Below are 26,417 nucleotides of genomic sequence, written 5' to 3'. Positions count from 1 at the left end.
TTTGACATTGTATTGATCCAGATCACAAGTAAGGAGCTCCATTGTGAGAATACTATCTGTATCATGTACTGAATCACACTGTTTATTGTAAGCAAGTCTAATGAGGAATCTAGGGAACTTTTGCTGTAAAAGAACTTGCATTTTTTTGTTTTTTATAAGTGTAAATGATTGTGATTGTATTTCAGATTTTTTTCACATTCACATTATCTTGAATTTTAAGCATATTTGCTTTGTGTAGTTGTGAAGTACCTCTTGACTAACTGTAAAACATAAGAGAGAGATTAATTGGTTTAATTATAAAACACCTCATGTTCTGCAGTTTTCATTATGAACTCCAATGAATGAGGGCATTAAGAAATGATATTCAACTTATCCACCACAATTTAAAGAGAACATTAACATTTGTCATGTTTCCCAGGGGTTACTTATATGTCAGTTTTTTTTAGGAATGATGGACATAAAATTAACTGACAACAATTTTTTTAATAATGCATGTATAAAAAGCACCCAAGAGTCTGCTACTGCAGACATATAAAACTGCACTAAATCTGGCTTAACATCAGCTTTTGCTTTGTAAAGCATGAGGGTGTTTTCCACTATGTTGGGCATTGTTTAATGTGTTATGTCACTATTTTTATCCACATGGTGTGAGGTTATCATAAAAGGTGAGCATGGTCGATCTGAGTTTTACAATGTTAAACCACTTGAACCCATACCATTATGTGGAGGGGGAAAAAGGCAGTATTTAAGCTTAATCTGCAATAGGTACATTTCTTTGGTAGGGTGGATGATTATGTATGTCTTTGTTTTCATTCTTTTGATATAATAGGTTGGTTGTACCTAAACTGAAATTAGGTCCAAAAAATGTATTGATAAAAACATGAAACACATTATTATCAAACTTTAATATGTCCAGTTCAATTAATGTCCACTAAAACGTTTCTTCCTAGAGGGTATATCTAAAAGTTTTTAAACCACATATTGCATACGAGATTTGCTTGTAGTTTGGGTGGAGCAAACTATGATGCTTGACTGTGTCGACCTACATAGCTCATTGTATTGTTTCACATATTTGTGTTTTGTTTTTTTTTTTTTTCCTGTTGACTTTTTTTTTCTTTTGGATTCCAAATCTACCATTTGTCTTTTTACTCTTTTATGAAAATGTGCAAACAGCTACCACTTTTGAAAATTGAATGGTAATTAGTAAATGCTGTCTTTTTTTTTTTTTTTTTTTTTTATGGGGTCTGTACATTCTCATTTCTGTGGGGGTTTTCTTGGGGTAGTTGAATTTCCATGCATTTCCTAAAAAAAGTACACTTTTATATTTTGTTGAATAACTAGGCCTGGTATGAGTGGGTGTTCTCCTGCCTTTCACTTACTGTGTTGGGATAGACTGCTGCTTTCATGTGGCTGATAGTGGGTGGGGGTTAGAAAGTTAAAGAAGAAGAAGAAAATGGTGTGTTATTGCTGGACTGTGCAGTTAAACTTATTTATAAGCAGTTGTTCTCAAGCTCCTCCAGGGGACATCCTGTAGATGCAAGGTTTTCTTCTAACCAGCTTCTGTTTTCTTTTCGACTACTAGCCTGATTAGGCAAGCAGTTATTTTCTGTTTTCTGTGTTTTGGCAACAATTTGAAAATTACAAAGTTAGGTGAATTTTCATTAGAATAATTATTTTCAGGATTATCATCATCATGGTTTTTATTCTGCTTTTCCGGGTGCTCTGGATATTTAATCCAATATTTACTAATTAACATGTTAGTGGGTTCTGTAGCTGAAGTAGTTACACCCAGGGTGTCTGCTCTGCTGTGCTCTGCTCATCATTAATCATAATTATTAGGATACAATTAAGGGAGCAAACTACACAGAAAAAAATGCAAGGTAATGTAAAAACAACAAAAGCGAGTTAAACATTTAAAGCTATAACAAAAATACAGACATTTCTAAATGTCTTACAAATTTTAAAAACCACGCTACTGTGCTTTTCTGAATTTGAAACAGTTCGAGGTAAAATTACTTGCTGATTGTTTAATTGGTTAGAACAAAATCCTGCACATGGGTCCTCAGAACAGCGTTTAAAAACCATTAATCTACAGTGCTAAATCTTTATTACCATTGCATGAAACATTTATTGCATGTAAAAATATTTTATGAATATAAGTGCTCTTTTCACAAAGTTAACGATGAAGTAGCTATATAAAAAATAAACATTTGAATCATTGAGCATCAATGCTGAGAGTTTCCAGATCTTGGAGGTGCCCAAGCTTATGCTATGGTGCTGCTTTATATAAGCTAAATTATGCAACAGCGGAATTAGATTATTGCCAAAAACTTTATGCTAACATAAATCAATGCTAACTGCAAAATATATTACATAATCTTCAGAAACATTTCTGATCTTCAAATAAATTTTGTGACATTTCTCACTGCTCTAAAATGACCTTCTCTGTCTTTTGATTTTGTTGTAGTAGTAGTAGAGTCTAGCCATATGTTTTAGAACTTATGATGTTGTTTGCTATGGAAACTTACACAGAATATGGATAGTGACTAAAGATGAGATGTGAAGGTTTAAGATTCATGATGAAAATTCTGACACGGGGAAAACTAGCAGCATCAATATAGAAATTAGCAATGAAGTGGTACTAAACAACATGTGAGAAGAAAAGAATGGTAGAGCACCCTAAACTGGAATGGACTGGACATGAACAGTCAGAAAATTGTGATGGCACTCTGTGAAAAAGATACCAGAGATTGAAAATACTGAATGCAAATCATGACTAAAGTATCACCTTAGGTTTTTTTAGAACTGGAATTTCTGAAAGGCAACTCCATTTTATGTGATTTATCTTGAAATTTAGAAACTAAACATGTGCACTAAAATCTAAACGAAAAGCATGCTAGATTTTCCCCAGTGTACATTAAAAGAAATGAGAAGAAGCAGAAAAATTCCGGAACATTAAGACATTGGATCTTGGTAAGTATCCATGCAGAGCATCATACCTTGTTAGGCATGGAATAAGCTATACAGCTGCTGAGAGACTGTGAATGGTATGGCAAAAAATGGATGCAATCTCTCCCTCTAATGATACAGCAGCTCACTGCATTTTATAGCATGTCTGAACACATTACCTGCAAGTTTGTTGATCAAGTCCCCCTCAAAAAAAAAAAAAAAGAAAAGAAAGAAAAAGCCAGTTTTGCTTGTTTCAGAGTGACATGTCTTCAAGATCTAGCAGATCTGGCAAATTTTTTGGTTATAGTTTATTACTTAACTAAGGGCACAGCTCACAAGGATTTCATGTTTTTCCAATCCCTAGATGCAACAAGGAAACATTTTTATTTTTATAATTTTTTTAATAATTCAATTGACTGAGCTCATTGTGTGGGAACATGCATAGATGGAGCAAGGGCCAAGACAGGGAAGCATAAAGTGCTTGTAGCTCTAAATAGAGACACTGCACCATCAGTGTCTTGGGTGTACTGCAGCATCACTTACAGGCCATGGGCACTAAGACATTGTTTAAACAGTGCTTGATAGATCAGTTAAAATAATCAGTTTTATTACAGCACATCATCTGAATTCAGTGGATTTTTTTTTTTAAGTATTTGCAATGAAATGAACAGCAAGAATCTGTTTCTCCCGTATACTGAAGTACAATAAGGTTTTACTAAGTCTTCATGAACTGAGTTTCGAAGTACAGCAATTTTGGTGGAAGGTCCATTTCATTTATCTTCGTGCCTGCATAAATTGGACTGGTAAAAAAATTAGTGTATCTTTTGTGACACACGTGCACATGGGAGACAGTCTAAGGGGTTAAAGGAAAGTAAAATGCATAGCCAGAGTTGATGAACAGTACTGATGCCCTTTATCCCTCTTCCACAGAACACCAGAAGGAAAGCCCACCTAAGACTCTGCCTACTGCTACAACATGCCCTCCTGCAGACCTCATTTCCGCCTGTGTTCTCCCCGCTTCCTGTCCTCCACCTGTAAAACATTTCTGATTACTCTGCACCTTGGTGGTGGTGCTTATAATATATGGGGTGCTCTCCCCAAAACCTTAATTTTTTTTTTTTTTTCTCTGTTTTGTTCACACTTTGAATGAACTGAATTCATCTCCTGGTGGTGTCAGCACCATTGTGTTCAACATCCAAGGCAGGGTGAAAGCAAAGATGATGTAGTATATCATCACATGAAAGCCCCATAACAGCTAGTCTTACAGCTGTCATCAGACAGTGGACTAAGCATGTAATTTAAATGAAAACCACTCCTGGATTTCTGGACACAAGTAATGACAAGTACCCAGTTAAATTCATGTGGGTACTTGCTGTATTCATGTCATTGACCACGACCTACAGTACCTCTGCAAAGCAAAGTGTCGTCAGACCAGAAGTGAAAAATGATCTAAGAGTGAAATTGTCTTAAATTGCTCCTAACTATGAACTTTGTGTGGAAAAGCAAGCCCATCCATCCAAATGCAGTAAACAATTGACAAGCTATTTTAAACTACTACTATTGATATCCAACAATATATTACTATGTTGTTTGTTGTTTAAAGGATTATGGTCTGTTAAGAATGTCCAACTGCATAGGTGTGTCTCAAGAGAGTTCTGTTTAGGGTTGGCTGGCACTTTGCACTCAGCTTTGTTGGGAATATGTCATTGAACTCTGCAACCTTGGTCTGGATAATAGGCTTTAAAGATGGATAGATATTTTAGAAGTTAGAAACACTTTTTTCTTAGCAGTTTAAAAATACTCATTTACACTATATTTCCTTCTGATAGGTTGGCTTGGGTCTCCGAGTAAAGGTGTTTTGATCAGGTTAAGTGTATAATCCTAAAAAGTATTTCTTTTTTTTGCATGTTGAAGTATGATGATCTCTCTTCAAGGAAGAAGCTTGTGTGTGTGTGTGTTTTTTTTTTGTTTTTTTTTGACGTTATTGTGGTACAATAATTACTAGGAAACATAAATATAGCTAGCATTTTTTAAGAAACAGCAATACTCCTGTCACAGATGGCACAATTCCCAAGGCATGTACTGTATGCATTGTGTGCTTTGTGTAAAAGCCAGGTGGATCTGTCAATTACTTGTAGCAATTGTTTCCATTGGAAAATGGGTATTTTTTTATGATCAATATATAAAAACATATTATTGCTATTACTTGTAATATCTAACTACTACATTATTTAAACATGTTCTAGGGTTAATTGTTTTATTGATAATTAGAAAGCATATTAATAATTAAAAATTTGCTTCACTAAATTTCCTACTTATTGACCATCTGAGTGGGTTTTCTTTTCTGTCCTCAAAGATGTCCTGGTTAGGTTGAACAGCAATTCCAGATTATCTTTAGCTCTCCATTGGATTAAGTAAATTTGAGAATGTTACAGTAAATTAGAATGCTAAACAAAGCACCAAAGACAGGGAATGTGGCAAGTGCAGAGCACAGCTATGTAGGATGGAGTTCCTTAGAATGATGTGATCCTTATAATTCTGCAAGAATACAGCACTCCGTGTTGAAACCAAATGCAGCTCATTTCAGCTTGGTTAGACCAGCATCAGTTCTGGTGGTTCGCAGTGGCTACAGGTTTTTGTTCCAACCCAACTGCTTAATTAGAAAGCAGTTGTTGTCAATAACCGGTCTTGTTTAATATTGTAACTTGTTAGTATTTTAACTCTGCAGTATCAGGTTATTCTTAAATTTCAGACGTTTTTTTATTTTGAATGATATCCTCCAACTGATCTGAATCTTAAAACAGATGAGTAATTTTCAGTTCTACTTCACTTTCTCTTCTGTTTCCTGTTGAGTACTGTAATAAACCAAATAGTGCACAATAAATGCACATGGGTGGAAATGGAACCAAGATAGATGAACTGCTGGTTCCTTTTTCACTTGGATTTTATTGCTAATAAGGAGCAAAACAGTGAATGCACCTGTGCAAGTCTAAAATAGGCAATAAAGGGTTCAAATCTACAAGTGAGACACCTAAAATGAAACAGAAAAATGTTACTTGAACAATAAGTGCTTCATCTGCAATAAATGAGTTGTCATTTAAAAAATGGGTTTGAAGAAATACCTGCAGCCCTCCAAGACATATGTTTCTCATCCCTAATTTAAAGAGTCTGTGTCTTTTAAATATCAAATCTGGGAAATTAAGTTAACTATCAGCAAAAAACTGAACACCAATTAAGAAAATGGTTAGAATAAAAACCTATAGCCACAGTGGCCCTCCAGACACTGGATTGGGCACCCCTGGGTTGGACCATAGACTTTTTGTACTTGGTCCCTTCAGTTTCTGGTAAACAGGATGTGATGTGAGCTTTTGTCAAAAAGGGCTTTTTTGCCATTCGAAGCACTAAGGCCTTTTTTTATAAAGCAGTTCATCTGGTCTTGGGTATGGAATAAGCTAATTCCTACACACTTGCCGTAAAAAAAAATCTTTGGTAAGGTCCTCTTTCATTCAAGCACTTCATTTTAAAGGATAACATGTTCTTTACTCACTTCTACAGATGTGTTGTGTAGTCACCTATTGTTCATAAATGGATTTTATGATTTAGTAGGTTTTAATTTTTTCTTGTACTCACTTTCCAAATTGCCCTTTTTATGACCTTATTTTGGATATGTGTTTAATTATCTTTCATTTTCATTATGTTCCTTTTTTGGAGTGTCATTGGTGGCTGATTAATCATTTATGTTGCATATTTAAACCAGAACCTATCCTCAACTCTGGATAAGTTCAGTCTCCTTGTTTCCAGTGTTAATTCACTGGTGGTATCCTTTACTTTTGTAAAATTTTTGACTTTTGAATTTCTTTTTAATCTTCTCTATAGCTCACTTATTATCCTGTCCATGGAAAGTCCTCTCAGATTCTAGGAGCATTGGAATCATCAGCTGAAGAGATTGTATTATCAGATTGGATGGCCAACACAGACTCTGCTATAAAATGTCCAGGAGCTGGTGGGTGGCTAGTTGGCCGAGGTCTCTAGGAGTGTGATTATGTCAGAGTTTATCTTTGATTTTCTATGTTATAAGTGATTGTGGACGCCCCAGATGCGTATTTTTTCCAGTGATGTTACTGATTGGAGTTGTTGTTTTCTTCTCTGTTGGCAACTGCCATAGCTCAAAATTTAATTAATGGTCACATATGGGTTTCCATTTATGTTAAACAGTTTCTACATTGTATTCTGTGTGCTTTAACAAATGTGTATCTCTTTGTGTACTAATTCTGTATATAGTCATTTTATAAAATTTATACTTGCATTTTACCTGAGAACCTGTCGCAATGCTCTGCATCTGCACTCTGGAGAAGAGTGCTATACAAAAATAAACTGAATTGAATTGAGCCCATCATGCCTCATCATTCTCTTTTCAACAACAGTTTTGTTTACTTCCTAGCATGTCACCCTCCAGCTGTTTGAAACACTTCTCTGTTTGTCTTTGATATGCCTATTTTCTGTCTAAGAACCATTAAAATGTCAGGAAGTAAATATACCAACAGAGAGACGGCTCTTCAGACCACATCTGATGTAAAAGTGTGATTGTGGTGGTGTTCCATGCCCCTCTGCCATTATGTAATCAATTATTTTGTCTTCCTTTTTATCATTAAGACCACTTTGTGAGAATGTTTTTCACTTGGGTGGTGTTTTTATTTTTACCACATATGAAACAAACTGCAAACTTATTGTCTTAACACTTTTACACTGTGAAGGATGAATAGTTCATATGACCACTATTGGTTACAGGGTTGTGTGTATGCTGAATGTGCTGAATTCTCTTATATAAAGTGACAAATTTCTTGTTGCTCACTGCATTAGTATGCCTGTAACTCATTTAAAGGGAGGAAGGCAGAAACTAGCACCATAGTGAATGTTGGTATCCTCCAGCCCAGTGAGTCATCTGACATGCTGCCTATAGGTGTACAGATGTGAAAGAGAGTAGATAAGATTCATGTGTCTAGTGCAGGTCTAAAGCATATGTTCTCAAAAGTAAACCATTAACAGTCCTTTTGGCTGCAACTGACACTTTCCCATGGTCTTTGACAGTTCTTCAAGCATCTTCCAATTTTCTGCCCTGGTAATGGAAGAAGGGAAGGTTTTCTGTTTGTGTAGTCATTTGCTAGGAGTATGTAACTCACAATGTAATTCCCTTTAGTTTATCTTAGCCAGGAGAAAAGGAAAACTAGAGTACCTAGCATTCCAGGTACCTGATACACTTTTTTTTTTTTTTAATAAATTTCCTGCCTGTCAGGGTGGACTTTGCCTTTAAAGAGGGCTTAATGATTTACTGGCAACTTTAATTGCAGTAACTAGAGGAGAGCTGGTTTCTTCTTGGTCATATTGGACTGAATAAGCAGTTTTCTGGTAGCTGTCCAATTAGAAAGTTAAACTGCTTGGCATTTTAATTGACTTGAAGGTATATAAAGAAAATCTCAGTTCAAATGAACTTTTAATCCTGCGCTTAGAAAGTCTGGTGAGTTTAAATGTCCTTGTTTAAAAAATTACAGGACACTGTCGTCCTGTGCTGTATACTGTATTTCACTTCTAAAAACATCACTTTTTATATTAGCCGAGACCATGCATGTGAATGATTGAAACTAGCGACTCATATGTTTTCTGTCTTTTTCTATAGCAAGATGCTGAAAGCCATTTTTTTGTCTTTGGTGGTGGCTTCTATGGCAGTTAAAGATGATGTGTTGAATGTTTGTATGGAGGGAAAACATCATAAAAAACAACCTGGAGTAGAAGGAGACTTGCATAAGCAGGTAAGCAGGACTGTTTGTGACTATTAAATCCTGTAGTTGTCTATAAAGGACATTACACCTGGGATTCCACTACATGGTCTTTAGGGAACCTTTTACATCAGATTTTTGTTCAAAACAATTTTGTTTTCTAAATGACTAAGATCATGTTTTAAATTCAAAAATGTGGCCACTTTCACTTCAGTGCTTAAAAAAAAAAAAAAAGTTAAGTATAGTGACATGTGGTTTATGCATCTTTAGAATTGCAGTTATGATAGCAATGTATGATATTTTATTCAGGGATACTTCAAAATTACTAGAATATATTACATATTTTATATGCAAACCTACATCGTGCATTTAGCAACCAAAATAAAGCTGCAGCTTCTTCCTCTGGTGGGAGGGAAAACCTTAAATGTCACTCCTTCTAAGGACTTTGCCCTTATTAGAATGACTATCTTTCCTACAAGGTACAAGACTTTTCATCACTGACCAGTACAACGTGTAACACTTTTGGATGAAAATGGTTCAAATGTGTCTTTATCTTTTGATACATTCTCCTCAGGACCAGTAAAACTAATGTGTATGTTTTTTTTTGCATCACATACTTTTTCACCATCATCTTCTTCTGCAACGCAGTGACACAGATAATATCCTATCTATTGTGACTGTAAACAAAGACTGCTGCTTTTGTTAAATCTCGTTTTGCCATTGTGTATTTGTGCATCAGGTTTAAACTTACATAAATAAGTAATATTTTGAAATTTGCAAAAACCAAAAATCTATCTTCAATGTAAATTAAAATGTACCCTGAAAAGGAAAAAAGTTTAATTGAATTAGTATATATAAAATTAGAAAATTTAACACATTATATTAGAATTTACATTTAGTTGGAAGTGCTACATTTTTACAGATTACGATCTTATTAATTTGACAATCGCTTTTGACTCCACAGAAATGCTTATTGCACAATATGATTGCCAATACATGTCAAGATCTTTTAAAAGGACTTAACTGTGCATTGAAGCTATGGAATGATTTATATTGTTACATAGTTATCTTTTAATAAGCCTAAGTGGTGCCATTTTTTTCACATAAGTGTCTATGTGTGGTATAGCAGGTCTGCGGCTCAGCAATAGGCGGCTAATTTTAACACTATGATGTTTGTGACACCTTAAGAATATACCAAGTGTCACTGATACAGGTTTGAACAAATGCATTTTACATCGATTTACCTACCAACAAAAGGTATCAATGATTGTGTGATGGCCAGAAATTGGCTTTAGCTCAAAGGCATACTCTGAGAAACTCTTGAAATGCCAACGCCTTTCCAAAATTCTCTTTCGACAACACATTTTTGACATACACCAGGTGCAAAGAAAAGCAGATTGACACACATCATTTGCAACAATGGTCAGGGCAGCCATTTGCTGTGGTAAGTTGACTTTCAATGTGCTTTAACAGTGTTTGTATGAATTATCTGTGTTCTGTCATTCATTGTTTTCATGGAGTGGGCACACTATGGATGATCCTACAGAGTTGAGAAAAGCAAAAAGACTTTTTATGCTTTGAATGTAACCAAAAAATCTGTATGGAAATCATCATTGCCTATACCAGACCATGCTTTACAGTTTTTATAATTAATGTTTTCATTTTACAGGCAGATCTACCATCACAGAGCATTTTGTATTTTTAATATCTTAGCAAAAAAGTGAACAATAATGACTAATATAAGCATAATAAAGAGGTCAAATGGAATTATTTAAGAAGAGGCTTATATAAGTGGAGACAAAGACACACATCAGCTAATTTTTTTCTTCTTCTTTTACTATTTTATATTGTGCTATGCCAGTATCATCACTTTAAGTGAGGCCCATTTAATCAACAAGTTAATTAGGTAGGCTCAGTGCCATTATGAGCAAGCTGCATATCATCTCTCTTACAGACTAGTTTCAGCCAACAAATTATTCCTTAGAAGTGTGTCCAGAAATGCAACTGGTCTTCCTTCATAACTATGGCAATATGCATATATATTGCCTCTCTGTGATTGCGCTCATCTTTAGCCTAGTCAGAAGCTTTTATTCCTTTTTTTTTGAGAGGAATTATCTATCTATCTATAAAATGCTAAGGTGTATGTGTGAGTCTGGTCCCTACAAGGAATATGATTAATTGGTCATTGTGGCTTTGGTAATGTGATTGAAAGAGGAAGTGTGAGATACACAGTAGAAGTAAATCTATAGGAGGCACGGTGAGAGTCTCCTTTAAAAACAGATGGGAATCTGTTGAAATAATAGTCATAAAAGAAGGCTTTATGGGATATTAAAATACGATCTCTCTCATGTCTCTATCTGTTTAGAAAGAGTAGTTAAATTTCTGCCATTTTGTATGTTAACAATTACCAATACTGTATTCCTAAAAATCTAAATAGTTCCAGCCTTAATGATCAGACCATTGGAACCTCCCTTGCAAGGATTAAAACCTTTACATTTATAATTCTCCAGCATCCATTTGTACTGATTGTCTGCCTAAACCTCATCAGTTTCATTACAGTGTCAACAGATTAGTAGAAAATGTGGCTGTCCTACAAAAACTAGATCCCCCTGTTACTGTACTTAGACCAGGAAGTTGTTTGTGGATGTTAGATCGGATCTGAATCCATCCATCCATCCATTATCCAACCTGCTATACTGAATCTAATATATAAAACTAAAATGTGAATGTGTGCATTATACCTATCTCTGCCAAATTTTCCCTTTGTACAACGAAAGACCTTAAGCTCCATTTTGTTTCAAACATTTTCCCCTTGGGAAGCTTCGTTTAGTGACCGCACCTGTGCTTTATTAGAGAAGGGCTCCTAGGAGGCATTTTTAGGGTTTGGTGCAAATATGCGTTGCTCCCAAAGATGGGCCTAGTCGATGAAATTTTGGGTTGTTGCCATAATTTTCTTTCTGGGTAATTTATTCATTTAGTGACCAAAAGTACACATTTTTTCCAGCCCAGGCAGCAACATGTAGCACTGTTTGTATAGTTTACCATACTTTTTTACCTGACAAAATTCCTACATGTGAACATGGACAATTCTACTTGTCTCAGTATCTCTAAATATGAAGAATAGATGTGGGACATTACAGCAAGACAAACAGTCTCCTTCCTGCATCTCCAGTTAACTGGCTATAAAACTGCTGAGGTTTTCTGAAAACTGCACTATGATTGGCCTGAACTATGGCACGTATGAGGTGCTACAATTTGTGAATGTGAAGTGATTGACGATGAATAGGTTATAGCTTTAAAGAAACCTCCATAGCCCACTGGTTATTAATGATGTCACTGTAAGGGTACTACTGGGCACTACTACTGATCAAAATGAAAACAAAAAAGCTCCTCCATGAATGTTATATCTCCTGCTGAAAAGTTTAATCTGTCACAATTGATGCTGGTTAAACTTTGCAGAACACTTTCTGCATTACTGTTTGTTTTTTATTGTGCATTTCCTTATTCAAAACAGAAACTGCAATGACTTGTTTATAAAGCAGAAAGGACTGTAGGAATGAAAAGTGCACTCCGTCTAGCTTGCAGACATCTTTGGTCAGGAAGTGAGCTGACAAAATAATTTCAGATCCTGTTTATCTGGTAGTTAGCTTAAGGGTTACTTGAAATAGCTACTCAAGTTTTGTCGGTTATTGAGTTTTGATTTACTTCTGTAAATACCATCCCAAAGTAGATTTTACTTACAGTGACTTAAAGTGTTTTCATATGTATATATGATACTTAATGCTATAACTAATATCAGGAGTTTTTTATAATTGCAAATAGGCAATAGTATTTCATTGTAAATTCTGTTGTGAACATCAAAGACTAAGCAGATTAATGAGTAGCTTAATAATAGATGGGCGGCACAGTGGTGCCGCTGCTGCCTCGCAGTAAGGACACCTGGGTTTGCTTGGGTTTCCTCCGGGTGCTCCGATTTCCTCCGACAGTCCAAAGACATGCAGGTTAGGTGCATTGGTGATCCTAAATTGTCCCTACTGTGTGCCCTGTGGTGGGCTGGCGCCCTGCACGGGGTTTGTTCCTGCCTTGCTCCAGCAGACCCCCGTGACCCTGTGTTAGGATATAGCAGGTTGGATAATGAATGGATGGATTAATAATAGATCTCAAGGATATTGCACAAGAGTATTTTCAGTGTAACATGTTTTGGTTTTATTTATCTGATGTTTATTCAATAGTAATGCCCTGCAACAACAAATTGCCCATTGAGAGACCTTGACTCTGCTTTTCTTTTTTTATTCTTTTTTTTTAGTGTGAACCATGGAAAGACTGGGCATGCTGCACAGTGAACACCAGCACTGAAGCACACAAAGACGAATCGTACCTTTATAATTTTAACTGGAATCACTGTGGCATGATGACAGAGAAGTGTAAAAGGCATTTCATTCAAGACACCTGCTTTTATGAGTGTTCTCCAAATCTAGGACCTTGGATACAGAAGGTATATCTAAAAAGGGTGAAAGAAATCTTAAAATTCTGTGCTTCCATCAGCCAAGCTCAAGTAGGTGTAAAACTAGTGCAGTTTGATATGGCCATTATGCCTGACCTGGGCCCCAGTTCCTAAAAAATATGTAGGTAGTATATTCTGTAAAGTATAAACATGCACAGAGGGTTATAGCTCTTTATAGGCAGGCCTAATTTTCTTTTTCTTTTTTTTTTAAATTCACTTACTATTAAGATTTCCCTTATTTCATGAAAATCAACATTGTGCTGACATTGGTAGACATATTGCCTCATGCATTAGAGAAGCTAATACAGTTAAATGTGCTGTATACAATTTTTTCGAAAAAATGATGAGAGCAATGTTTTAATCATTGGTCAACTGTGCATATTTTAATTACAGACCAGTACTGTTATGCATAGAAGAAAATTACTAGTGATATCATGCTGCCTTTGGAATCAGTCAAGGCTTAGTTTAAGAGCCTCTTATTCAAAACTGAATCAGCAAAGTCTGTTTAATACAACCTGGGTAATTTGTTTTTTTTCTTCTAGCTGTGTGCTGACACCTTCTGGGCCAAAGTTTCCACTCTAAAAATCTTTCTGTTACTTACAGTAGACCTAGCAGTTTCACATCTGTAATTTCTGATTTCCTAAAATACTTGCAGCAAACTAACTTTTAATTCTTTATAGGGAATTAATACTAACAGAAATCTCAGCATATCGACGTTGATTTTAAATGCTATAGAAAGTAAAATCTGATGGGGAGTTGTTGTCATAACCCTGTACTAATTATAGGGGGCTTAATGTTAACAGGCAGATGCGTCATGGAGAAATGAGCGCATCATAGATGTGCCTTTGTGCAAAGAGGACTGCGAAGAGTGGTGGAATGACTGCCAAAATGACCTAACTTGCAAAGAAAACTGGCACAAGGGCTGGAACTGGACATCAGGTTAGTTTTGACTTGATTGGCCATAGCAGAATTTACAATTAATAAGATATTGAATTATGAGCCAAGTCTATCAGTAAGATGAATTCATAATTTTGAACAACCATCTCTGTGGTGAGCCTGCATTAACTTTCCATCTTGTGTTGCAAAAATCTGAAGTGCTGTAGGCCCCTGTGTAGTCTTTGAATATGCAAAGTAAATTTGAAGGAACAAAATTTAACCACACTCTATCATCAATCAATACCAAAACTTATTTAAAAATATATTGATAATAATCCAAAGTGTTTCTCAATGTATTACTTTTTATTATTTTAAATCTTCCAGTTTTTGTCATATTTTGAGAGCTTGATAATTCTGTCTGGAAACATAAAGAATTTAAACTCAATATTAGGCAAAATGTGAGGCTAGTCACTGCAGAATTAATAGTCTGCATTATCATGTACCCCACCTTTTACGTACTGCAGCATGGTATACCTGTGGTTGTGGAAAGTAAAAGGTCAAACCAGCCAAAGAAATGCTAAAACTGGCAGCTACCCAGACCCTAATCAGATTTTCCAGTATGCACTTAACGAATGAGGCAAACCTCAATAAGCAGTTTTATTTTCCGTTGGAGGTTGTAGAAGTCAAAAATCGTAAGTGAAACCGAGTGGCACCATGAGTGGCATTGTGAAATTGACAGTAATACACAGTGTAATCAATCTAGATTATGGTTTGCACAAAAATATATTGCTTTCTTTAAAATAGACTTTAATTTCAGGTGTTACTCTGCATTTTTACCATGTGAAAAATACTTTTAAAACACTTTTAAAAAGTACCCGATGTATCCAAGGTGAGAAAGTGGAAAGGTATAAGTAGTTACAAATTGTACATTACTGAACTTTATTACCACTTTTACTCTTAAAACGGTTGCATTTGGTGCATAACTATTGTGGCTACTGCAAAGCTTCTGTGTATATATTATACTCATGGTTTTTCCTTCTGATATAAAGTCATGGAGGTGTTTAACGTGTATCCTTGTGAAAAACACATCTTCAGATAAGCAGGTGAAATGGTGATGGACAGGTTGCAACACTGGTGAACCCAAGCTACAATAAATAATTCCAGAGACAATATGTAGCCCTACCAGGGGGCAGCTTGAGACCAGGACAAAAGTAGTGATGGAAATGCTCAATTTAAAAAAAAAAAAAGTGAAACGGGAGGGAATCAAGCCTGTATTTCTTGGGTCAAAGTCCGGCATGTTAACCATCTCACCACCATTACAACGCGTGTGGTTCTGTTTCCTTTTTTATAGCAGTGGATGTCAAACTTGGTCCTGGAGATACACTATGGCTGCATGTTTTTGTTCCAACCAATCTCTGTTTTTAATTGGACTCCTAGTCTGATTGAGTGTGTGGTTATTTCCTTTTTAACAATTTTAATCCTGATTTTCATTCTGCTCTTTCAAGAGTCTGTTCCAGGAAGCAGAATTATTGTGAAATCCAGTTAAAATGAGTTGGGATTTATAGAAATAGGTTTAATTTAATTCCAGAAAACCTGGATTTCGCCAAACTCGTGTTTCTGAAACAGATTAGGCCAGAATTACGTGATCTGTGCAGGATAAAAATGCAAATAACTAACTAATCCTCCTGTCTGGAGCCAGGAACAGGATTTTGTCTGTTCCATAGTGACACAGATTGGAGAAAATCCAGCTCAGTTACTGGGGCAACCAATGCTCCGATGCTAACCTGCGGAGGCTGCAGTAGAGAATCCAATCATACGATCAAAGTTCATAAATGTCCTGTCTGAAATAGTGATCCCAGCTTCACTATTTAACAAGCAGAAAACGCTGTCAAAATGTTAAAAATGTATTGCACATTCCTAAATGAGCAATAGACATAGCAGTGCAACTCTTTTGTCAAATTCTATTCAAAGAAATGTAATGAGACCCTAATTGGACATTCTGGCATGTACAGAGGAGTGTTTGCTTGAATGTTACCATTCTACATCCGAAGCTTTAGTATATCTGAGCAACCTTTTAAAACATGACATGTTCATAGTTAATTCATTGTGGCTTTGTGCTTGCATTGAAGCAAATTGTAGCCATTTCACAATTTTTAAAGGTCAGTTTTTTGCATAATATTGGAAATGCCACTCATATTGCATCTACAAAGACACATGGTCAGTTTTCCCAAAATAGACATAAATAACCACCATCAAACAGGAATTCTGCAGATTTGTGGCTGGAGGGCAATCAAATTTAAACAACTGTGTTATTTCTGATCAATTATAACTGAAAAATAGATTCGCTGGTGTAACAGGCTGCCCACCTACATTTACTTTGCTGAGTCCTTTGCCATTTAAAGAAACACCTCCGAAGAGTTCCCCCAATATGCTTATTAATTCAGTTTCGAATTAGGGTTTTGTGGGGAGTTCTGCATTGTATTGTAGTTCATTTGGCTGAAGGCATTTATGAATGAAGCTCATGTCTGTATATCAAATGCTCAGTACGAATCAAGGTGCCCATAAGAGGGCATGTTTTAAGATAATATGAGATACCATGCACATAATTATAAATGTTGAGGGCAAATATCCTGGGTCTTACATTTGAACAGGTTACACTATCATTCAAAGAGTGGGTGCTGTGAGTCTTCTGTTGCAGATTTGTATATGACAGTAATTAACCTTTGCTTTCTTTTGGATGTAATCACCAGACAGTACAACATTTCCCATCTCTCACAGTATCACCTAGAAGAACTCCACATATGCAACACTTATTACCATGGATCTTAGACTTTCTTGATATCATTAATATTACAAAAATGGAATACAGTCTGTTCATGAGGGCATATAAGGTTTTAAGTAATGCAGCATGGCCAGTGGTGCATTTTGCATCATTCAACAATTTACCACATGTATTTTATTCATTATCTGTTTTAAACATTCACTTATTCATTCATTCAGTGATATTCCTCCTTGCCACCTGCCTTTTCTTGGTAATGGCTGCTTCTGTGTTACTCCTGTTTTATTGGATATGCCAGTAATCTCCATGCACGGCAACCAACACACTTTGCTCTGTTGCCATGAAACTTGCCCCCTCTGTTTCTCAGACTTGTAGTCCTTGGTTGATCAACTGTTCAGTGCTCGACTTGTAAGTGTTTGTAAATTATTCCACGAACATGCATTAATCCAGATCAATGTATCCTGAATTGCCTGAGTTGATTTGAAATCCAGTGTTCTTGAACCAGCTAATCCACTGGTGTAAAATCATGTTAAAGCAACATGAGATTTTTTTTTTCAGAGATCCAGCATTATCTAATCTCTCTTCCTGGAACAGATCCCAGGTGTTCTGGTTATTTCATCAATTATTTAATAATTACTGGGTCTGACTCTGAAGTAGTTGCTGCCTGTATCTTTCAGTGACAAAAACCTGATGTTATAGTGGGTCCCCAGGACCGAGTTTGCAAACCACTGAATTATAGATCACACTGTATTTCTTTTTGCCAGTGGTATAGTCAGACAGGTTACATTATATTTTCAAAAAGCTGACTTGAGAATTAGTATTTGAAATAAAAACAAAGTTGTGCTTAAAGACCAGACAAACAGAGATTGTGCATTGTAGATTTGACATCTTCTCAAACAGCAAAGATTTACTTTTTTCAATACTATATCAACATTTTTGCAACTAATTTGGAGACCAAAATACAGTATTAGGTTTGATAATTGACACTAAGTATTATTGTTAAAGTATTTTATACCAGATTCACCGGGTAACCAAAAATTCCTACTAGCATTTTCACACAACAGTTGATGCATTTAAATCATATCACAATTTTAAAATTTTAAAGCAAGAAGGCAAGATGCTTTCAACAAACAAGTCCCAAAGTAGTTGACAAAATACTCTTTCCTGTTCAACTAATGAAAATAAGAAATTTCATAGTATTATCTGTACATACTTTATTTCCCAAAGAAGTACAACTCAATGTTAAACATCTTTTTTTAACATATCCCTGGTTGGTTTAAAATCAATATTACATTTTCAAGCATGCCTAGACATTTTAAGCTAAACTGGACTAAATCTTGCATACTTACTGCAACCAAAGTACCTTTTAAAATGCACAGTATTTAACATGCTAGATTTTAAGTGTTGTGTTTATTGCCTTATCTCATTCATTTAGTTTGTAGATTATTTATTAAAAACAAAACAAAACAATACATAGTGAAACCTGAACTTCCTTGTAACTAGATGGACTCCTTTCTTTCCTCTTTGCTGGAATTTAGTTATGGGTCCTCCTTGCTTTGTTTGAAAAACGTTGGTTTTCAAAAAGAAGATGCATGGAAAACATAGATGTGTACATTCCATTATAAGGAACAGCATATGTGTACCTGCTATGGAAGTTTGCTTATTTAGAAAAAATAAAAACAAGGAAAAGAGTCATTGGCTGTAGGTCAACATTAACTTTATGATCTTTTACAGCAGATCTGTTGTCAATCTATAGACAGTGAGACTATTTGTCTTTAAATTATTGTATTAGCTGTAATGCACGTTTACAACCACTTTAGGAATAAAAGTCGTTGATTACAACAGATGAGTTGATAGTTTATTTTAACGTCAACAACCTTTTACTATATATTGTGTGGGAAATAAGTTAAAGTGCTTTTCCTGCATTTAAAGTAATATTTTTTCCCTTTTTTTTTTTAACTATGCAGGTATTAACAAATGCCCAGTTGGATATCCTTGCCGAAAGTTTACAGATGTTTTCCCTACTCCACAGAGTCTATGTGAAAAGATATGGTCTGGATCATACAAGCATACTACCTATAAAAGGGGAAGTGGACAGTGTTTACAAGTGTGGTTTGAAACTGGAAAGAATCCCAATCCAAGTGTTACAAAGTATTATGCAGAAAAAATGGGGCTGCTCGGGGTTGCTTACACACCTAGAATTTCTATCTTTATTAATTTCTTCCTTGCCATCCTATCTTTGCTGTTAACTTGAACAAATTATACTTCTAAATTTCCCCATGGAGTGAAAAATATGATCAATGCAATTTTATTTAAGGAAGTTTGCTTTAATTGTAAAGTATGTATTATAAGATATGAAAAGGGTTGCTGACAGATTGTTTTGTAATTTCTCCAATTGAAGCCAGAGGCAAAACAACTGACATTAAAGCTTGAGCTTGCCAAGGAAATTGACTGGTGCATTTTTTTTATTCATAAACGCTTATTTACATGAATAAGCAGTATATACAAATATACAAAGAATTCCGCAATGGTTGATACTATACCAGTTCATTCAGGTAGTTGGTTGCAATTGTAAAGTAAAAGGTACTCTGTAATTTAAGAACAGAACAAATGCTACTTCATTTACTTGTCTATTTTTTGTTCCTTGCTTTTTTTTTTTTTTTTAAATGTATTGTAAAAAGCTGACATTCATTTAATTACTACAGTAGAGTTATTACAAGCAAAAAGATGATATGTTGATTTAAGATATAAGTTTGAAGCAAGTCATTTTTCAATGAATTAAAAGACTTTAAACTGTGCTACAGGTGAAATGTTGAAGACAAATTAATTTTTGATTTATTTTTAAATAAAAGGTTAACATTAATTCATGCAATAAAGGGTTTTTTCTCTATAAATGTATTGGAAGGTGCATAATGTTGCTTTTTTTTTAACTGCCATTAATTTGTCTGTCAATTGTCAAATCAGTAACTTTTTATAGGAAGGATAAAAAGATTTTATTTATTTAAAAGACCTTAATGTTTGTGTGTTTTTGTTTTTTTAACACATCATAGATGCTATTCTTTCTTTCTTTTTCTTTCTTTCAGCTTGTGGTTTCCAATACACAACTCATTTATTCTCTGACCCTGACTGTCTAATACAGCAGTAGTGTTTTAAGGAGTGAAAGTTATCTCGACTGCAATGCTGATTGAGACCCCACTTTATCATGTGTCCAGAGGGTGACACTTGGTGGCTACCATTTAATTTAACTTGTGTTAAGAGATTGGACTGCATTTGTATCAATTTATACAGTTTGTGTTGGAAAATGTTAATTGCCTTGCAATGCCTGAATCAGACTTGTGTGGAAGAATGTTTAGAATTGTGTTAAGTTAGTGGAACAAATTGTTGATTGATTATACAAAGAGCTGTAGTACTGTGAGAAGGTTGAGACGCACGTTTTCCGGCATAGTGTGACCTTGATTAATCAATCCATACCTTAGGCCGAATTGGACTGTGTCGCCGACGATGAAGTATCTACCTTATTGCTGCATGTCAGCACTAATGATATTTATTTACAGCAATTTGAGGTATTAAAGAGGAACTTCATCTCTCTATGCACCAAAGCTAAAAGAAAATGTCGGAATTTAGTTGTATTAGGCCCCTTACCAAGATTATATAGAGGAGATGTGATTTATAGCAGATTGTATTCCCTTCACTGCTGGCTAGAAACCTGATGTGCAAATAAAAGCATAGCGTTTGTGAAAAGTTGGGATTTTTGGGAAAGGCCTGGATTTTTCAGAAGAGATGGTCTTCATCCTAACTGGAGGGGATCTTATGTATTATCCCAAAATACGGCAGCAAAATTGCATGGTTGACTGATGAGAGCACCATCCAGGCCGCAGTCATGTGATCTTAAATCACAGGCTGTTGTTTATCCCACCTGTTACTATCCTGAAGCTGTTACCCATAATCCCTGTTGTGGTGCATCCAGTAAGTTTAGTCTTGATACAAACCTTAAATTAATTGATTAACCAAAAAATAAGGTGTATAATTAGACCAAAGGGTAAAACCAGACCCTCCACCAGGGGCATCTGTAATAGAAATTTACTTCAAATTAAAACAAAAAATATATCACCAGTTCAGAAAGAAGCATGCAGTTTTAAATGCTGCTTATTGAACATTCGCTCTCTTGGCAGTAAAGCTGTTTTGGTAAATGATATTATATTAAGTACAAAATCTGATCTGTGTCTTCTCACTGAAACCTGGCTTAGTAAATGTGACACTGTTTCCCGAGCTGAGGCGTCACCAGATGGATACTCGTTCCTTCATAAGTCTAGAGATTTTGGTTGTTGAGGAGGCCTTGGAATAATTCATTGTAACAAAATGCAATCACGTCTAAAAATGTAGGCGACTTTATGTCATTTGAGGCATTCATTTTAAATATTAAAACAGATTCCAACACAATTATAGTGCTAGTCTACAGACCACCAGGGCCATATTCATTGTTCATGACTGAATTTAGCAACCTTCTGTCTGATTTGGCTATAAATTATGATCACGTAGTACTGATGGGGGATTTTAATGTACACATTGATGTGGAAACTGACACTTTTAGCAAATGTTTTACTTATTTGTTAAATTCAGTAGGATTTTGCCAGAATGTCAAAGGTCCAACTCATAATCATAACCACACATTAGATTTAATTATAACTTACAAAGTTGAAATTCAAAATTTAAATATTACTCCATTAAATGAAGTTATTTCCAATCACTACTTAATTACATTTGATTTAGTCCTGCCCTTGCCAACACACAGATTAAAACAAAGACAGTGCAACATCTAGATTGTAATTCTGTTTCAAAATTTATAGATACTTTGAGTAAGTTGAGTGTAATTGTGGAAAACCATTTAGATCAGTTAACATCAAATGTAAACAAGGAAAACAATTTAGATCAGCTAACATCACATTATAATGTGACCTTGAGAGATGCTTGGACACAGTGGATCCCCTTAAAACAAAAGTGATCAAAGCACATAGAAACTCTCCCTGGTTTAATGAAAACACTTAAGCTGTTAAATCAGAGTGTCGAAAACTGGAACGGAGATGGAGAACAACAAAGATACATGTCTTTTAAATTGCATGGACAGAGAGTGTTAAAAAATATAAAAAAGCTGTATTTAAAGCTACTAAAGAATACTATTCTACATTAATAGATGGCAATAATAAAAATCCTCGGGTACTGTTTAGAACAGTGGCTAAATTAACAAATGGAAATTCAGATCTTCAGTGCAAAATACCAACAGATATTAGCAGTACAGACTTTAAGAAGTTCTTCAATGAGAAAATTAAAAATATAAGATCCCAGATCTCAGCATCACAGTACAAACCAAATACTAGCTTACAGTGCATCCGGAAAGTATTCACGATGCATCACTTTTCCCACATTTTGTTATGTTACAGTCTTATTCCAAAATGGATTAAATTAATTTTTTTTCCTCAGAATTCTAAACACAACAACCTATAATGACAATGTGAAAAATTGATGCATTGTGAATATTTTCCGGATGCACTATAGCAGACCCTGTCTCACACTGAATTCAGCACTTTAGTAATTTTAATCCTGTAACTGAGCAGGAAGTCTTAACTTTAATTTCTAAAATGAAGCCCACTACTTGTTCCCTAGATCCAGTGCCAACAAAACTAGTAAAAAGTTCAATGGATGTTCTTGCAGCGCCTATTCTAAACATTATCAGTAGTTCATTATTGCATGGCACAGTACCTGATGCACTAAAAGTGTCAGTCATTAAACCATTACTTAAAAAGTCAAACCTAGACCCACACATACTGAATAATTATAGGCCTATTTCAAATTTACCCTTTCTCTCTAAAATACTTGAAAAAGTCGCCAATCAGCTTCAGTCACACCTTAGGCATTACAATTTATTTGAGAAATTCCAGTCTGGTTTCCGCACTGGTCATAGTACAGAAATGGCACTAACGTGGGTTGTAAATGACATTCTGATATCCTCTGATGAAGGAAACTCCACTGTAATTATGTTGTTAGACTTAAGTGCAGCATTTGACACCTTTGACCATTCTATTTTACTGCACAGGCTAGAAAATGATCTTGGGTTTACAGGCACTGTGCTCACTTGGTTTAGTTCTTTATCAAATCGATTCCAATATGTACAGAAATGTGCTGACAATACTCCATCATTATACACAGAAGTGAGATATGGTGTCCCGCAGGGCTCAGTACTGGAACCTTTACTATTCCCAATTTACATACTTCCATTGGGATCTATCATTAGGAAACATAATGTTAATTTTCACTCATATGCAGATGACACCCAGTTATACCTTTCATTTAGATCAAATGAAGTTTCTCTGATGTTGTCTTAGTTTTTGTTGAATTAAAGGAGTGGATGGATGAGAACTACTTGTCTTTAAACACAGATAAAACAGAGATGTTAATTGTCTAAATAAACAGGATTCTGAGAAATTAATTCATGCATTTTTTTCTAGTAGGATTGACTAATGCAATGTGGTGTTCACTGGATGTTCAAACTGTTCTTTATATGGCCCCCAGTTAATTCAAAATTCTGCTGTAAGAATTATTACAAGAACAAGAAAATACAAACACATCACTCCAGTTCTTAAATCCTTACACTGGCTCCCGGTTAAGTTTCGGGCAGATTTCAAAATCCTCCGTTTAATATATAAAGCATTAAATGGCTAAGGTCTGGCTTACTTGTCTGAACTTATCATGACTTACAAACCAGAGCGCACATTAAGATCTCAAGATACCGGTCTGCTTATGGTTCCAAGAATTAATAAAATAACAGTGGGAGGATGAGCTTTTAGTTACAGGGCCCCTAAACTGTGGAATGGACTGCCTGCTACTATAAGTGATGCCCATTCGGTCTCAGCTTTTAAATCCCGGCTGAAGACTCACTACTTCAGTTTAGTATATCCTGACTAGAGCTGCTGATTAACTGTACAGACTGCATCTCTGTTGTTAGTCATTATCACTAAAACATTAGTAATACTAACCCTCACCTATTCTGTTTCTCTTCTCGGTACTCAAATTTGGCACTTGGTGCCATGGCCCACCTGCCAAGTTGTTTTGCCTGCCTAAGGTAAAGTCATCCCTGGAGGATCACAGGAATCGTGTGAAAGAGGGGTCCTTTCATCGGATTAGCGCTATTTCAGCTGTGCAATGGCCAAATGGGGGAGGCAGCTTGATGGCTGAGGTCTCCAGGACTCTAAACAAATCCAAATCATATTATGTGATATCATCTACTGTTAAATTCTACTCCGTACTTCTAAAATTTTTATTTTTATGCTGTATTGAGGATTTGTTCTGTTCTGGGTATTGTACTGTATTGTATTGACCCCCTTCTTTTTGACACCCACTGCATGCCCAACCTTCCTGGAAAGGGGTCTCTCTTTCAACTGGCTTTCCCAAGGTTTCTTCCATTTTTTCCCTACAATAGTTTTTTTTGGAAGGTTTTACTTTTCTTTTTAGAGAGTCAAGGCTGGGGGGCTGTCAAGAGGCAGGGCCTGTTAAAGTTCATTGCGGCACTTCTTGTGTGATTTTGGGCTATACAAAAAATAAATTGTATTGTATTGTATATTTCTTTATACAGAAGCATGAGGTCAGTATTTAAGCTACACATTGAACCATTTCACATCTGGAAGCATAGAAGATATTGAAGTTGTGCTAAATGTAGTTTAGATTGGGAGCATTTCAAGCAAAGGGTGATGTGTGCTGCAAACAATGTGTTAATGTTCTAAATTATATACACAGCACACCTATAATGCACTACTACTACATACTGAACAAAGCAGACTTTTTTATCTCAGACTCCAGCAAACTAACTTAAGGGGGAAAAAATAAGGATATGTACTGAGAAAAATTGTACAGTGAGACATATAGCACAAGGCATTTGTTACCAATCATCATGGCTAAAGACAGTTTTTTTTTCTCCTCTCTAATATACAGTGCTTGGTCATTCAGGGTATCACATGTCATCTACAGATACTCTTTCCACAAATATAGGAAAAGCCGTTTACTGAGCAGATGCAACAGTTAAAGTCTGAGTTGGTAACAACAACTTACTTTTAAACTGCTAAAAAAAGCAAGAACCATATCATAATAACTTATCAATACATAGATGAAGCCTGACAAATGAAACAACTGATACTTTGTTCCGAGGAGAGACATGGAAAAATTCTAGCTGACTGTCTGCTGAGAAGTTCACTACAGCTGTAGAAATTTGCAGGAAAAATAATTGCTTGTGTTCATGTTAAAAAATAAAATGGTACCATTGTAACTTATATAGTACATGGCAAGTCTCAGTCAATGATGGATTTATAATTTATCTTAAATGTGACAAAAGGCTAAGATACTTTTGGAGTGAGAGATCTTAAGTGTGGCTTGACGGTTTTGAGGCTGCACATGTGACTAACTGCTGTTCATATTGATATGCTCCTCTGCTCAAACAAGAATGCATAAAATGCTTTTCAGTAATATTACAGGACAGTTTGTGGCACATTTTCATCTACCCATCCATTTTCCAATTTCCACTTAATCCAGGTTGCGTGGAAGCTGGAGCCTATCACAGCAAGCATAGGGCACAAGACAGAAAAAATCCCCGGACAGTATGCTGGTTAGTCTTGAGGTGAACACAAAGACATGACATTAAAATTAACTTTTAAGCAATGCATTAAAAAAACATTTTATGTGGAAATGTATTGTATTGTTAATCATGTTAAGCAAGGAATTTCCTCTACTGAAGCCTGTGAAAAATTCCTCCACTTTTACCGTAATAAAGTGTATGTCTTTCCCTGTATTTCCAGCTCCTTTACTAAATTTTACCAGTCACATCTGCATTTGTTAACAGCCTGCTTTGTAAGATAAGTCCAACTACTTGTGTACTGGACTCCATCCCCACTACACTTCTTAAATTCTCCCTTCATGCCATAATCTCGATTGTTACAACAATAATAAATGCATCCTTTGATGCCGACTTTGTGCCAGACACTTTTAAAATCACTTCCGTAACCCCAATGTTAAAAAAGTCAGGTCTTGATGCTGACAATCTTAACAATTCTTGGCCTATCTCTCACTTACCTTTTCTGTTAAAAGTTCTTGAACGGTGTTGTAGACTACCAACTCGCCAGTAACTTAACTTCTAATAATTTGATGGAACCCTTTCAGTCTGGTTTCAGGGCACAGCACAGCTGTGAAACTACTATGCTTCGGGTAACCAATGATTTGCTTATGGCAGGAAATTCTGGACAAACCAGCATATCAATTCTGTTAGATCTAAGTGCAGCTTTTGATACTGGCAGACATGACATACTACTGCCCAGAATGGAGAACATTCTGGGTATCTGTCACTGTCCTCCAGTGGTTTAAGTCCTATCTGTCTGATTGGTAAGAGTTTGATCCAGCACAGCGTCGGTCACACAAGGGGTTCCTCAGGGCTCTGTCCTTGGCCCTCTGCTCTTCTGTATCTGTATGCTTTCCCTTGGCTATATTATTCATAGCT

The 26,417-nt window shown here is 35.6% G+C and overlaps 2 protein-coding genes across 10 annotated transcripts in view; one reads left to right on the top strand and one right to left on the bottom strand.

The window, feature by feature from the left end:
- The window catches only part of folr (folate receptor), a 31,316-nt gene extending 11,424 nt beyond the window's left edge, over positions 1-19,892 (top strand). For 5 of the 9 annotated variants that reach the window (XM_039745666.1, XM_039745665.1, XM_039745662.1 and 2 more), the window contains exons 2-6: positions 6,826-6,952; positions 8,624-8,756; positions 13,030-13,218; positions 14,031-14,166; positions 18,850-19,892. In XM_039745666.1, the coding sequence (XP_039601600.1) occupies positions 6,939-6,952; positions 8,624-8,756; positions 13,030-13,218; positions 14,031-14,166; positions 18,850-19,136 (759 nt within the window). In that variant the 5' untranslated portion in view covers positions 6,826-6,938 and the 3' untranslated portion in view covers positions 19,137-19,892. Of the gene's footprint in view, positions 1-6,825; positions 6,953-8,279; positions 8,465-8,623; positions 8,757-13,029; positions 13,219-14,030; positions 14,167-18,849 lie in introns of those variants that run through there. The other 4 variants (XM_039745668.1, XM_039745660.1, XM_039745669.1 and 1 more) reach the window with 2 other exon arrangements.
- anapc15 (anaphase promoting complex subunit 15) overlaps positions 1-26,417 on the bottom strand; it is a 71,953-nt gene that overhangs the window by 32,012 nt on the left and 13,524 nt on the right. The window lies entirely within an intron of this gene.

Source organism: Polypterus senegalus, chromosome 2 (genome assembly GCF_016835505.1).
Source record: "Polypterus senegalus isolate Bchr_013 chromosome 2, ASM1683550v1, whole genome shotgun sequence".
NCBI lineage: Eukaryota > Metazoa > Chordata > Cladistia > Polypteriformes > Polypteridae > Polypterus > Polypterus senegalus.
The sequence above is the reverse complement of the archived record's forward strand: the minus strand, read 5'-3'. Positions and strand labels throughout refer to the sequence as shown.